General features: G+C 44.3%; 1 protein-coding gene across 4 annotated transcripts in view; it reads left to right on the top strand.

The window, feature by feature from the left end:
- IL1RAPL1 (interleukin 1 receptor accessory protein like 1) overlaps positions 1-12,843 on the top strand; it is a 652,770-nt gene that overhangs the window by 95,540 nt on the left and 544,387 nt on the right. For all 4 annotated transcript variants that reach the window (XM_053386980.1, XM_053386978.1, XM_053386977.1 and 1 more), the window contains exon 2: positions 1,359-1,464. In XM_053386980.1, the coding sequence (XP_053242955.1) occupies positions 1,383-1,464 (82 nt within the window). In that variant the 5' untranslated portion in view covers positions 1,359-1,382. The remainder of the gene's footprint in view (positions 1-1,358; positions 1,465-12,843) is intronic.

Below are 12,843 nucleotides of genomic sequence, written 5' to 3'. Positions count from 1 at the left end.
GATTCCGTAGGATGTTGTGATACCTAACAAGATCTCGGAGTATGAGGTAACAAGCACTGTCTTTCGTGGTCATAGAGCTGCTGCTTGATTAATTGGAATGTGTTACTTTTACATACTTCGAGGTTCTCGAGGGTAATGCCCAAACTACTAATTTTGTAGACGTGAAAGATCTAAGTATTATGTTTCTAAACTGGTAGAAAAAGTGACTGTCAAGCCACATTTTCCAGCTTTCTCATCTTCTTTAAGGTTATAATAATGCTTTTTGGAAGTTTGATGTTCTTAGTTCTTTAAAAAAAATTAAATGAAAGCTGCATTAGAAAAACTGACAGTTCTCCCCTGTCCCTCTGTTTGTTATCTTTTTCTTTCAAAATAAGCATAATAGTGTATGTGGACTATTCATCTTTCTCTGTAGCATGACTCTCCAATTCTTTCTCACTGTGTTTGTTACACTTCAAACTGAATAATGTAAGATTTGTATGAATTAATTTAAAGCCCTATGCAGGTGTAGAAACTGGCATCATGCCCACTGGCCCACACCCCACTTCTAAGTGTTCAAGGTCTCACTTGTACAGGGACCTATACAATCTCTGATTGCAAGTAGGGAGCCTATAGACATAGGCTTGGGACCTTGAATACCTAGTTATCAAGTGAAGCCCACAGGTGTGATCCCACTCCCCCTTATTTGTTTGCAGATGTTAATTTCTGAAGTTCATGAATGCTCCATACGCTGTCTAAGTGTGTTCCAGTCTCAGTGCAAGAGAGCAGCCTTGGCTTCAGGAGGGCAATATTAGCCTTCAGGCTCTCAATAGCTCTATAATTCTAATAGCTAATTGCTTAGGAGCACATTTTTCTTCCAATATAGGGAACTATCTAAAAAATAAACCAATATTTTGCCTCTAGGAGGCTACAGATTGATGATGTATTGAAGGCTTAAGGAATCAGATTTGCAGACTGATTTTGGAATAGAGTTTAATTTCCACATTGCAGAAGATTGCTCAATAAAATATTCATGCTAAGTATAAAGTTGTAAGCCGTAATCCAGCACAGAGCTAAAGGCACTAAAGCCCATTGATTTCAATGTGCTAAAGCACATGTGACTGTATATTGAAATGTGGCTGCAATTTTTCTTCCTTTTAACAAGAGCAGTTATCACTGAAATAGGAATTTTGTATTTCTGATTTCTGCATATTAATAAATTTCATTCTGATTTCTGGAACTTTCTTTAATAGTAGGTAGAAAATTACCACATGAGATGAACTGATACAGTCTATCGAAGTCTCCTTTGTTTAATATCAAAAATTATATTTCAGCGAAAACGAAGCAAACATAACAAAATGTATCTTTTCCTTCTGCTTCAGGGAACAGCCTTGGAGAGCTGGAAGATGAAAGCTCCTATTCCTCACTTAATTCTCTTGTATGCTACTCTTGTTCAGAGTTTGAAGGTTGTGACCAAAAGGGGCTCAGGTAAGAAGACATTCTATTTTCCATTAATTAGGGCAATGCATTTGTAGAGACATTTGTAAAGTGCTGTTTGGATTTGGAAATGTATGAATTGGTCATATAATGTTCTGTGCAGAGATCAGGCCATAGGACAGCATCTAGAAACATATGCTATATATATACACAGACTATATCGAGCTTTGTAGGTTATATAGGCACTAGCAACCATTCTTCCCCTTTCTATGGTTATGTATAGCTTTTACATGAATGTTTTTGACTCAGTTTCTAAAACAACTTCATAGTTAGCACTCTGCTACTTTGGCAAATTAATGAAATTGATTTGGAGTTGGGAATGGTCTGAAAGGAATAGGTTTGTGGTCAATCAGTGCTGCACTGAATTGTTGCATTTGAACTATTTCAAGGTGGCTTCTAGGTGTCAGAAAGCCCTTAAAAATTGTATCCAGTCTTTCACGTTGGTTTTTCCATCTTCATCTTTTCCCAGGCTTGATCTGAAGTTGCTTTGGTGCCATTTTTAGGGCTGCATCTTAAGTTCCTTATACCAACTGTGCTACCACCCTCCTTCCAGCATCATCCATTGAGCTAGATCCACCACTCATTTCTGCACATCAGGCACAAGTGTCTGAATAGCAGAGCCCTTACACATAAGCAGCTGCTCATGTGCAGAGGGATCCTCTTCAGGCATTCATGCTGAAAAGATGGAAGATGTGAGGGAGCAGGCTTAGTGCTGCTGCACAGTCCTGCCACTGATGTCCTTCATATTTATAACAGATGAAGGGGAATTACTTGTGAATGTGATTTCTTGGTGTCAAATTCGACTACCTGAAGACATTGCTGAAGGCATAGCCTTTAAATGGTTTGTAGTCAAAAGGGTTTGTTACTGAGGTCATTCCCTCTGTTGCTGTACTGCATTAGAAGTTCCATGGCTACCAGCATTGCTTAGCAGGACTTTCATTCCTATCTGGTGCTGATTGTGTGTTGTTGTACATGGCTAGTTATGGCACAAAAGCTAGTTTCTATGCATTTCTGTTTTACCTAGTAAGCTACACACAACTCCATGCTCAGAAGCATTAGAAAAGTTATGTTGGCCATGGAGAATGCTTTGCCAGAGAATGCTTTGCCCTTCTCTGTACACCCATCCTTTATTAATGTGTTTGCTACTTTCCCAAAAGGTTTTGGGGCAAAACGATCTCAAGAGGGGAGTTCTTTTCACAGGTAAAAGGGATTCGTACAAAGTTGCAGCCATTTATAATCAATATGCTGACTCTGTTAAAAAAACAAAAACAAACCTGAAGTTAGAATGCTTAAAAGGATATTATGTGGGTATCTCTTTGTGGTCAATTCAATATGATTGACTATATCTGTGTGCTTGAATCTTCCTTGAGCTCCCCTAGGACAGCTTTGTGGTCCATTGGACACTAAGTATTGATCATTTTATTTAAGGATACCATATATATGACAAGATATTTTTTTTGTAAGCTATATTGAATGTTGTGTCTTAACCACATCCTTTTAATGATGGCTTGGCATGAATTCAAACTTATTTCTGAAGGTATAACAGTTTTCAGCATTGTCTTTGATTGAACTTACAGGTGTTGAACTTTATACAATAAAATGATATATTTTCCTTGTTTCATATGAGAATAAGTTTATGATGTTGAATGCCATTTCATACCATGCCTCAGTATCTTTGAAACACTGGAATGCATCTAATAAAAATCTCCAGAAGCTATGCCCCTGAATCAAATCAAATAAACTTTGGATAAAATAGTGTATCTTTTAAACAAAGATCTCTCTAAACAGCTGGTTAAGATGGTGGCACTGCTTTGCTACAAACACGACTGATGTTTTAATTCAGTTATTCACATTTTCCATGGTTTCTTAATTTTTTTATTTGCTTTTTGCTACCCAATTTATGGGAGATGGTTCAACAGACCTCTCTTGTCAGGCACACCCCTGTTTCTCCCAGTAGTTCACCAGTGTTGATGCTCAGTTCTTTGCCTAAACAACAGTCCATCTGCATCTGCAATTAAATGCCTGCCTTATGCCTCCCAGACTATGTTCCCAACCTGTCTGGAAAGATGATTACTATGTTATAAATTATATTTTATCTGCATTAATGAGTGTGATTTTGAAACTCACTTCCCACAAACTCTTGAAGAGGAAAAGAAGTTCTAACAAACCATTTCTTATATACATGTTAATTGCTATAATGCTTAGAATTCTGCTTTTATTTTGTTAATAAAATACCAGTTTGATATTAAAATGGTTTCCAACTTGTTCCTGAAATCTGTATCTGTGGTGAACTCATAAGACAAAACAAAAGTTGTTTACTCAGTTCTTAATTCCTGCACCTAGTGATTAATGCTGATTTCTTCAGAAGATCAGACAACAAGTTGTGAAAAATGTAGGGCGATGAGATGTTTCGATGTGTGTTTTTTACCTCTTTAATAAAAAGTGATGGTCTTTTAAGCAATTCAAAGCACACACTTTGTTTATGCAAAGACACAAGCTTTGTTTTTTGCTTCTCTGTTGGCATAAGGAACTCCTTCTAAAAACAAGATAAACAAAGAGATAGACAAATTTCTGTAGTTTATTCAATACTCAGCTTGATGGCATTTTTACAAAACAGATTCTTGAGCCTGCTTTCTCCCCTATTCTGTGAAATCGTTAAGCAAAATAGATAAGGGTATGTGTGCAACATATACATGGCTTCATCGTAACTTCTTCTTTTTTAAATATATTTTTAACATTTTACATAGTGCAGTCATAAACCCAGTAATAGATGTGAGGCTTTTAAAAATTAAAATTGAATGTGTTTCCTGAGATAACAACTTGGATTCCCTTTGAGGTGCACACACAACTCCTGCTCCCAAGGCTACCCCATTCATTTTAATGGAAACAACTATTCAACACACTGAAAGAAATACTGTGCCTTTGAGCTTTTACCTCCTTTCAGATAAGTGCTGCAGCCTCCATGTTCTGCTGTTATGTATGTGTGATGGGATGATGAGCTGCTTGTGCGTAAAATCCTAACCCCTCAGAGTTTGGCTAAGTCCCCAAACCTCTGTCTGTGATGGAGCTCCTTAAACATGACTCCATCAATCGCTCGTTGAATCGGACAGTGGGCGTTTACGGAACTTCTTCCAGCATAAAAGCTCCTTAACGGAAACGCGTCTTCTGGACTCTCGGCGTGACAGTTTCCGCCGAGGAGTGGGTGTCCCTACAGGAGGTCCTGAAATCTCCCCGCTGCTCCCGCTTGAAGTGTCTCTGAGCCCTCCCTCCGACTCACTTTCCCTTGGAACTCCACTTCTCCCCCTGCTGGTCCCCTCCTCCGCTGAATGGTCTCTCTCACCCTCCATGAGCCCTTTCACCTCCTTAGTCTCAGATGGCAGTTCCCTGACATCCACCTCCCCTCCAGGGCCCCCTTCACCCCCTTCCCTCCCCTCCTCTGCGGGAGGCGAGGGAGCAAAACCCCTGAAGGAACCTCCCTCATCTTCCGAAGTTTCGAACACTTCCCTCCACCTTTTGCTGTCTCCGGTTTCCAAGTACTCCTCCTCATCGGAGTCTGTTCCTCCTTCCAACTCCGATTCCCTGAATCCCTCCAGTTCCTCCTCATCGTCGGTGGTGCCAAAGTACTCCCTCCGAAACCTCGCTACTGGCTGAGGTTTCCTGGGGAACCTTTGGTGGAACGTTTCGATCAAGATCTCGTCACGGACCTCCTCTGCCTTCACCCAGGTGTTTTCCGACTCCGGTTCCCCTTCCCACGCGACCAAATACTCCACCTGATTACCCTTCCACCTGGAGTCGATGATTTCCGCCACATGGTTGCGGCTTTCCCTTTCTTCTATGGCTGGCCCCCGTGTGGATACCCCTTCACCTTCCCCCCTGTATGGTGACAGTAATGACCTGTGGAATACTGGGTGCAGTTTCATGTGGTTCGGTAACCGGAGTCTGAACGCCACTGGGTTGACCTGTTGGATGACCTCAAATGGTCCCAATCTTTTGGGTCTCAATTTCTTGCAACCCCCCTTGAACGGCAACCCTTGGGTTGATAGCCAGACCCGACTCCCCACCCTAATTGTTTCACCTTCCCTTCTGCTCTTGTCTGCCTGCCTCTTATATTCTTCCTTGGCCCTTTCTAAGTTGAGTTGGAGTTGACGATGGATCGCTTCCATTTCTTCTACAAAAAGTTCCGCGGCCGGAACACTCCATCTTTCCCCTCCTTCCCCTGGAAACGCCCTGGGGTGGCACCCATAATTAGCCAAAAAGGGGCTCATCCCGGTGGACACATTCTCAGCATTATTGTAAGCAAATTCCGCTAGTGCCAACTTTTCGACCCAATCGTTCTCTCTGTCATTGACATAACACCTCAGGTATTGTTGGAGAATACCGTTTGCTCTCTACGCCTGCCCATTGGTCTCAGGGTGCCTGGCAGTCGAAAAGTTGACCTCTACGTGCAATAAGCTCATAAGTTTCCTCCAGAATCTGGACGTGAACTGTTTCCCTCTGTCGGAAACCACCCTCAAGGGGGCGCCATGCAGTCTGAAAATATGTTCTACAAACAATTTCGCTGTTTCTTCCGCCGTGACTGCATGTGAGCAAGCTACAAAGTGACCCATCTTAGTTAACAGGTCTATTACGACTAGTATGGCGGTTTTCCCCTGGGATTTGGGCAGATCAGTCATAAAATCTATCGACACCGCCTCCCACGGTCGTTCTGGTGTGGGTAACGGTTCTAATAACCCCGCTGGTGCCCGCCTTTCTCCTTTGGCTCTCTGGCATTGGTCACACCTTCTCACATACTCCCGTACATCCTCCCTCACCTTGGGCCACCAAAACTCCCTGGTCACCAACCACATGGTCTTGTGTTGCCCAAAATGCCCCGCTGTGGGATTGTCGTGCAGCTGTTTGAGTACTTTCCCCCTCAATTCCCCTTCGGGTATATATAGCGCCCCTCTGTAATACAATGCCCCGTTTCTTTCTTCAAAACCCCCGGGGTCTTCTCCCTCTCTCCTTAGACCTCTGAGCTTGTCCTGGGCGTACTCATCATTTACCGTTCCCTCTACCAGTTCTCTTTGCCCCACCCAGGCCGCACCACACACCCAGTGGTCCTCTGGGATAATATGTCTCTCTTCCGGCGCTCCCTCCCCCTCCAAATATTCAGGTTTGCGAGAGAGAGCGTCCGCTCTGATGTTTTCTGGACCTGGCACATAGCAAATTTCAAAATGGAATTTGGAGAACTCCTGGGCCCATCTCACTTGTCGTTGGTTGAGCACCCGTGCCGTTCTCCAATACTCCAAATTCTTGTGGTCCGTACACACTTGCACCTTATGTTGTGCGCCAATTAGTAAGTGTCTCCATCTCCGGAACGCTTCGTGAATGGCGAGTAGTTCTCGGTCATATACCGTGTAGTTCCTCTCGGATTTGTTCAGCTTACGCGAAAAGAAGGCACACGGTCTCCATTCCGACTTATTGCTCCCTGGCTGAAGCAGCACCGCCCCCACCGCCCGGTCTGAGGCATCAGTTTCCACTCTCATGGGTTTTTGTAAATCCACATGCAGGAGCTGTTCTTCCGAAGCGAATGCCCTTTTCAATTCCTCAAAAGCATGCTCCGCCTCCGCCGTCCAAACGAATTTCTTCTTGCTGCTTAGACAGTCCGTGATGGAAGCCGTTAAGTGGGCAAAGTTCTTGATGAATTTACGGTAAAAGTTCCCAAACCCTAAGAACCTTTGCACATCTTTTTTCGTTTTCGGTGTCTTCCATTCCAGCACCGCCTGGACCTTGCCTGGATCCATGGCTAATCCCTTGTCTGATAAGCGGTACCCCAGGAATTCCACCTCCTTGGTGTGGAACTGACACTTCTCCAATTTCACCCACAACTGGTTTGCTTGCAGCTGGCTCAGCACTTCCCTGACATCCTTTACATGCTGCTCCTCATTCTCTGAATATATCAGCACGTCATCGAGAAAGGCCACGCAATTCTTGTAGAGCAAAGGTCCCAGTACGTGGTTCATGAGCGATTGAAAACAGGCGGAGCCTGATTGTAATCCGAATGGCATAACGAGATATTCAAACGCCCCCAAAGGGGTGAACATGGTGGTTTTCCATTCATCCCCCTTCTTTATTCGTATCAGGTTGTATGCTCCTCTCAGGTCCAGTTTCGTGAATATCTTTCCCTTCCTCACCCTGGTCAAAATGTCATCAATCCTGGGCATGGGGAAAGTCACTGGTTCTGACACGGCATTTAGGGCCCGGTAGTCCACGACCAATCTCGGTTTATCCGTGTTTTTTTTGTCCACAAAAAACACTGGGCTCCCCCCCACCGCTCTGGACTCTCTGATGAAGCCCCTCTTCAGGTTTTTATCAATAAACTCCCTTAACTCCTGCATTTCCCTGTCTGACATGGCGTACAGCTTGCCCACGGGGAGCTGGGCCCCAGGGACCAGATTAATTTGGCAGTCAAAGTCTCTGTGCGGTGGTAATTTATCTGCTTCCCTTTCACTGAAGACCTTGCTCAGGTCAGCGTATTGTTTGGGCACCTTCCCTTTGTCCGCCACTTCCGTCCCTGCTAGAGAGGCTTTTGCCCCTTCTGGCACCTTTCCCTCTCTGCAGTGTTCCAGACAATGTGCTGACCCAAAGGAGACCACTCTCTGATGCCAGCCCACTAGCGGGTCATGCAACGCTAGCCAGCTCATTCCCAAAATGACTGGAGCCCCTCCCAGGGTGGCCACATTGAACGCTATCCTCTCAGTGTGCCTGGCCACCCTCATAACCATTGGGACGGTTTGTAGGCTGACTTCTCCTCCCAGCAGCTCCCTCCCATCGATTGTGGTGACCTGCAGGGGGTTGCTTAAAGGGAGTGTCTGTATCTGGTGTGATGCTGCAAACTCCTTGCTCATAAAATTACAGGAGCTGCCTGAGTCCAGCAGCGCCTTAGTCTTTAGTGGGTATCCGTTTGCCAGCTCTAGCAACACCTCTATTACTAGGGCTGGTCTTGGAGGTTCCGGAGTGGGCACTTTTACTGCTCCTTGGCCTGTCTGCAGTGCCCTGACAGAGGCAGACAGGCGTTGGCTTTTACTGGCTCCTGGACTTCCTCCTCCTTCCCCCCAACAGCTCCCGCCATCCCTTGCCATTCCTTTCTTTGCGGGCAGACTCTGGCAAAGTGACCTGGCTGCTGGCAGAGATAACATTTCTTGGCGCTCTTTCCCTCCTTCTTCCTCCCTTCACTGGGATTTGAAACTGCGCGCGCGCGCGCTGTTCCAACTTCCATCGGCTCTCCTGGCGGGAAACTTGGTTCTGGAATCTCTGGAATGCGGAAATCCCTCCAACGCTCTCCTTTCCCCTCCCGCTTCTCCAAGGCTCTTGCCTCCTGGCGTGCTCCAATGGTCAGCGCTGATTTGGTCAGCTGGTCCATAGACTCCGCCCTGGGCGCCCGGGAAAGTTCATCTTTCACCGCCGAAGAAAGCCCCTCTTCAAAGAGCATTTGAATGGGTTCCGCCGAAAGGTCCCACCCCAATCTATGTATCAACATTGTAAACTCAGTCCAGTACTCACGAACCGATCGGCTCCCCTGTTTGCACGCCATCAATTGTCTGCGCACCAGCCCCTGTTCAATCTCGCTGGAAAACATCAAATCCATGGCGCGAAAAAACTTCCTTGCGTCCTTCAGCATGTCACTATTCCCTGCCATCAGGGGTCTGACCCAATCTCTCGCCCCTCCTTCGAGATGGCCAATCACAAACGCCACTCGCGATGCCTCGTCGGGAAAGTCATTAAACTGCAGTTCGAGAGCATACTGCATCTCTGTCCTAAAGGCTTGGTAGTTCCTGGGGTCCCCCCCAAACTTCTGCACCATTCCTGGCATCTTTCTTGCTAGTGTAGCGCCTTTTGCCTTTTCTGCATCCTGCGCCCTCCTTTCTTCTAGCCTCGCCGTTTGCATTGCTAGCTGGAGTTCCAACACTCTGTACCTTTCTTCCAGGCTTGGACCCTCTCCAGCTCCTGCTGCTCCTCCGGCTCCGGCTGGGTTACTCATGATGCCTCTCTGCACAAGCTGCTTTCAGGGACTGTCCGATTGCTGTGATGGGATGATGAGCTGCTTGTGCGTAAAATCCTAATCCCTCAGAGTTTGGCTAAGTCCCCAAACCTCTGTCTGTGATGGAGCTCCTTAAACATGACTCCATCAATCGCTCGTTGAATCGGACAGTGGGCGTTTACGGAACTTCTTCCAGCATAAAAGCTCCTTAACGGAAACGCGTCTTCTGGACTCTCGGCGTGACAGTTTCCGCCGAGGAGTGGGTGTCCCTACAGGAGGTCCTGAAATCTCCCCGCTGCTCCCGCTTGAAGTGTCTCTGAGCCCTCCCTCCGACTCACTTTCCCTTGGAACTCCACTTCTCCCCCTGCTGGTCCCCTCCTCCGCTGAATGGTCTCTCTCACCCTCCATGAGCCCTTTCACCTCCTTAGTCTCAGATGGCAGTTCCCTGACAGTATGTGTCTCAGACACTCCAAGTTTAATAAAATCCACCAGATTAAGGTAACAAAGGTCGTGTAACTTTTCATATTGGGTTCTTCCCCATTGCTTAATTGAAGAAACAGCTTAAAATAGAAAGCCCAGTTGTGACTTTGTTCATGAGAAATTCAACATTCTCTTTCAAAGGCAAAGTTTTACAGCTGTGCTGAGTAAATTTGTCTTTATGAAGAATGGTTCTTAGCACTGAAATTGAAAGCATGAAACTTGTGTTGGGAGTATCTATTTCATTTTTTTTTAAAGGCAAACCTTTAAAGTCATATGAAGATGTATCTTTTGAAAAATATTTCTTGATACCAGAATTGAGCAGATTTCCTCAACCCCAGGACATTTCAGTTCTTTCTCAGAAGGATCCAATGTAATAGTAACATCATGAATATCTTCAAGGAAGAGCTCTAACCTCAGCACAAAAACTTCTGCATGGTTATTTTAATTGCTAAAGTTTGTGAGGACTCTGTTCTAATCCACAGCCTTCTGAGTCAATGCGTATCAAAGTTATAGGTTGGGAAGAAACACTGTTTGGGATTGAACTCCCTATATTACAGTATTCTGGAAAGAAACAACCTGTATTTGCATCTCTTACATCAGTGATGGCCAAACTTGGCCCTCCAGCTGTTTTGGGACTACAACTCCCATCATCCCTAGCTAACAGGACCTGTAATCAGGGATGATTGGAATTGTAGTCCCAAAACAGCTGGAGAGCCAAGTTTGGCCATCACTGTCTTACATACAAACCCTATGCATATTTACTCAGAATCATGCCCAGTAGAACTTACTCTTAAGCATAAACAGTGGGATTCTGTACATGTCTATTGAAATGTAAAACCTCTGATACTAAGTGCAGCATGCTGCCTACTAAGTGTGTATAGGATTGTAAACATCACCTTCTGTTAGGTATGAAGCAGTGTCTGCTAAACCCCCACCTAAAAGTACTTTTTCAAAATAAAATGTAACTTCCTCTTGTTATCTATATAACACAGAGGCATCCCAAACTACTCAGAATGTTTCACATTTTTTGAAAGAAACAGCACTGGTCAGCAAAAAGATATTAGCACTGGGGAGTCTTGAAGCACAGGGAGCCATCATTCCAGAGGACAGATATTTCAGGTTGAAGATGCTTAGAGACAGGTAGTCAGGTAAAGACTGAATCCTTTTAAGCAAGCATTCTTTGAGGACCACTGCAATGAATAGGCATATCAAGATAGATTGGTGCTCCTGGAATTTTCCATGTCCATGACCTGCATCTCCTACATTTTTCTTTCATTCTCAGTTCTTCTGCCTTTACTATTTGTGGGATTGATGGAATAATTTTTGGAGTCTCATTTCAGGTTGTGGTTGATTGGCTGCTTATAGGACTTGGAAGCTTTCTTATCATTGGGCAGCAATGAATTGTGGTTCATGAAACATTGTTGAGGGCACTAGTACATTGTCTTCCTTATCTGTGGTTATGCTTGTATTAGGATATAGTGCTAGAAATTCATAATAAAGCAAAAACAAAAAGCTCTAGTTGAACCAGGACATTTGCAGTCACCATTAGTGGTGCTTGTTTTTGTTTGTTTGTTGCTTCCAACAGACTCTAGATTGGTCACTGGAGACAATGTAGGAGTATAAGCTTCTAGGTCAGAGCCAAGTATTTCCTTGACCAACACTCTACTCAAGCCCATTGTCTCCTGTTCTTTGGTTTCCAGCTGATGTTGTCTTTTTTTTAAAAAAAAATTTTTATTGGTTTTTCAACATATAATATAAGACAATACAAACAACAAACACTAACAAACAAACATAAAAACATGTATAATTTCATAATTTTTTTCATGTACCCAATTTCAACGACTTCCCCATGCCTCCCTTTTCTGCATCCCTGTTTTGAGCTTTTTTTCAGCAACCCCTGGTCTAAATTACTTATTAATTCCTTTCTTTAACCCCTTTCTTTCCTCTTATCCAATCATTTATCGCTGCAAATCTGTTATGCTTTACCCATGGCATTTTAACACTCAATAATTTTACAAGAATTTTTAAGATAAAGTTTAAATTTCTTCCAATCTTCTTCCGCCGTCTCTTTCCCTTGGTCACGGATTCTGCTCGTCATCTCTGCTAATCCCATATACTCAATCACCTTCGTCTGCCACTCTTCCAGTGTGGGTAGTTCTTGTGTCTTCCAATACTTTGCTAGTAGAACTCTTGCTGTCCAGCTGATGTTGTCAATGGGTCTGCTTTGAGCATCATGCTGTTCAATGCCTGTTGAACCAGATGTGTCATGGTCCTTGTAGATAAAGGATGATGTACCTGTGACCCTCAATCCCTGACCAATGGATATGCTTGCTGGGGCTGATGGCAGTTGACAGTACAACAACATCTGGTTGATGTTGAGGCTGTGGGTGATCGTTCCTGAACCTGTACCTGAAATATACCTCAGAACAGATACTAAAGCTTGGATTCTTTTGAGCAGTACTGATAAAGTACTTCTCTTGTTCTCAAAGCAAGGGGTGAATGCTAGATTTCTAGTATCCATTATAGGTCTAGTCAATCCAGACATTTCACATTATCCACTAAGTACTGAGACTGATATTGCACACTCCTCTTCTCTCTGTGAAGAGGCTCTGATGCCCCTTCTTGTGGGCATGGTTCCAGGTCCCAAATTCTGTCCACGAGTTCCCAGTTCAAGGCCTGGTGTCATGTCCATTCTTAGTGACCTTTTTGTGCTTTGCACCACTGTTATTAGGCACATATTGCTGAAATTGCTCTCTCTGAGGGGACTGAAAGGAAAGGACCAATTGGGTATTTTTGTGGAACATCACATTGACACATGATTGGCTCTGGCTCTGATTTGCCAGGCACGCTAGCTGTCCAAGGGTTTTGTT

This window comes from Podarcis raffonei, chromosome 4 (genome assembly GCF_027172205.1).
Source record: "Podarcis raffonei isolate rPodRaf1 chromosome 4, rPodRaf1.pri, whole genome shotgun sequence".
NCBI lineage: Eukaryota > Metazoa > Chordata > Lepidosauria > Squamata > Lacertidae > Podarcis > Podarcis raffonei.
Note: the sequence above shows the minus strand (reverse complement) of the source record. Positions and strands in the feature narration are given on the sequence as shown.